A 1,817-nucleotide genomic window follows, 5' to 3' on the forward strand; every position below is an offset into this window, starting at 1 on the left:
CCCCCGGCCCCTCCCAGCCCCCACGGGCACTCACTATGGGCAGGAGCTGCGGGTAGAAGAAGAGCTGCGAGTCGGCCACGCCCATGGTCATGACCAGCTGCCGCTGGAAGGCCCGCTCGTCCGTGGGGATGTCGGGTCGGCTGAGCAGCACGCAGCTCTTCAGCAGGGAGTTCATGTACACGGGCAGCACCTTCATGGAGTCCGGCAAGATGAGCTGCAAGAGAGACGCTGCTCCGTTCACACCGCCCACCCTTCTCTCAGCCCCATTCACACCGTCCACCTTCTCCCAGCTCCGTTCACACCACCCACCCTTCTCCTTCCCAGCTCCGTTCACACCACCCACCCTTCTCCCAGCCCCGTTCACACCGCCCACCCTTCTCCCAGCCCCATTCACACCGCCCACCCTTCTCCCAGCCCCGTTCACGCCACACACCCTTCTCCCAGCTCTGTTCACACCGCCCACCTTCTCCCATCTCTGTTCACACTGCCCACCCTTCTCCCGGCCCCATTCACACCGTCCCTCTCCCAGCCCCGTTCACACCGCCTCTCAGTCCCGTTCACACCGCCCAGCCTTCTCCCAGCCCCGTTCACACCGCCCACCCTTCTCCCAGCTCCGTTCACACACAGCAGCAAGGAGCCGGCCAGGGCCTCCCCCACCACCCCGCCCCCGCACAGCCACGGGCGAGGAAGCCCTGAGACAGACAGCGTGCCAAGGGCGATGCCATCTGCAAGCAAGTGTCTAGCTGTGAATTCCTGGTGTCTTCCCTTTCCAGCTCAACAGTGAGAAAGAATATCCACCAGCGAACTCCACGCGGGGAGCGGGCCCTCAGGGCCTGCTGGGTGGCCCTCCTTGTCCCCATCCCCCCTTCCCTCCCCGTCTCACATCCTGACCCAGCGACAGGGAAGGCGGGGACCCTTCCACCGGCTTCAGAGCAGCTGGGCGGCAGGGCTTCCCTCGTTCTCCCCTCAGAGCACCAGGCAGGCCAGGCACAGCGTTTCTCCGCTGTGAGATGTAACGGAACGAGTCTGCCTGCGAGGGGAGCTCAGGAAGTCCTTTCCGTGTCGTCTGTACTTACACGTCTGAACCGAGCCTGGGCCACACGACCCCAGGGGCACCTCCTTCCATTCCACACCCTACGCACCTCTGTGGCCTCAGCCTCGGCCTGGCCCTGCAAGTCAGTGAAAGCAGTGCCCGGGCCCAGTGCCACCCGTAAGGCTGGCTGTGTCGGGAGCAGGAACCCTTAAACCGCAGGATCAGGTGCTGGTGCTGTTACATGTGGGTGGGGTTTCAGGTCCGCCCTCAGCACCCACTTTTGACAAAGAACAACCCAGAGAGGTTCCCATCTGCTGCTCAGTCGCCTTCAGCCCTCGTTCCAGGCTCAGAACTGTGGGTGCGGCTTGAGGAACGCCCGGGTGTGACTGGCGGGAGGGAGTGGGGAGGAGAGGCGCGGGCGTGGGGGCGGGAGGTTCTGCCTGGGGTCGGGGGGGAGTGGAGACGCGGGTTTTAAGGAAGCGTCTGAAACTCCCACGTGCTGTGTGCCGGCCAGCACATGCTTCACAGCCTCCCTGCCATTAGTTGCTGAGACCTGAGGAGCTCCGACATTGATCCATCGCACCCACGTCATAGAGACAAAGGGCTCACCCCGCCTTCGCTGGTGTCAGCTCGTTCGTTCACCTCAAAGTGCAGAGGCGCACAGTTCCCAGCACCGCGCCCTCGCAGGACAGGGAGCCGCGTGCCGCGTGCCCCGTGCGGAGCTCACAGGTCTCCTCGCTCGCACGCACAGGTGCTGCCCACCTGACGACACACGCTCTCCGGC

General features: G+C 64.5%; 1 protein-coding gene across 1 annotated transcript in view; it reads right to left on the reverse strand.

The window, feature by feature from the left end:
- SEC24D (SEC24 homolog D, COPII coat complex component) overlaps nucleotides 1–1,817 on the reverse strand; it is a 63,378-nt gene that overhangs the window by 5,442 nt on the left and 56,119 nt on the right. The window contains exons 19-20 of the mRNA XM_015563376.1: nucleotides 1,587–1,602; nucleotides 35–231 (exon numbers count right to left, since the gene is read on the reverse strand). Coding sequence (XP_015418862.1) covers nucleotides 35–231; nucleotides 1,587–1,602 — 213 coding nt within the window. The remainder of the gene's footprint in view (nucleotides 1–34; nucleotides 232–1,586; nucleotides 1,603–1,817) is intronic.

Source organism: Myotis davidii, unplaced genomic scaffold (genome assembly GCF_000327345.1).
Source record: "Myotis davidii unplaced genomic scaffold, ASM32734v1 scaffold698, whole genome shotgun sequence".
Lineage (NCBI taxonomy): Eukaryota > Metazoa > Chordata > Mammalia > Chiroptera > Vespertilionidae > Myotis > Myotis davidii.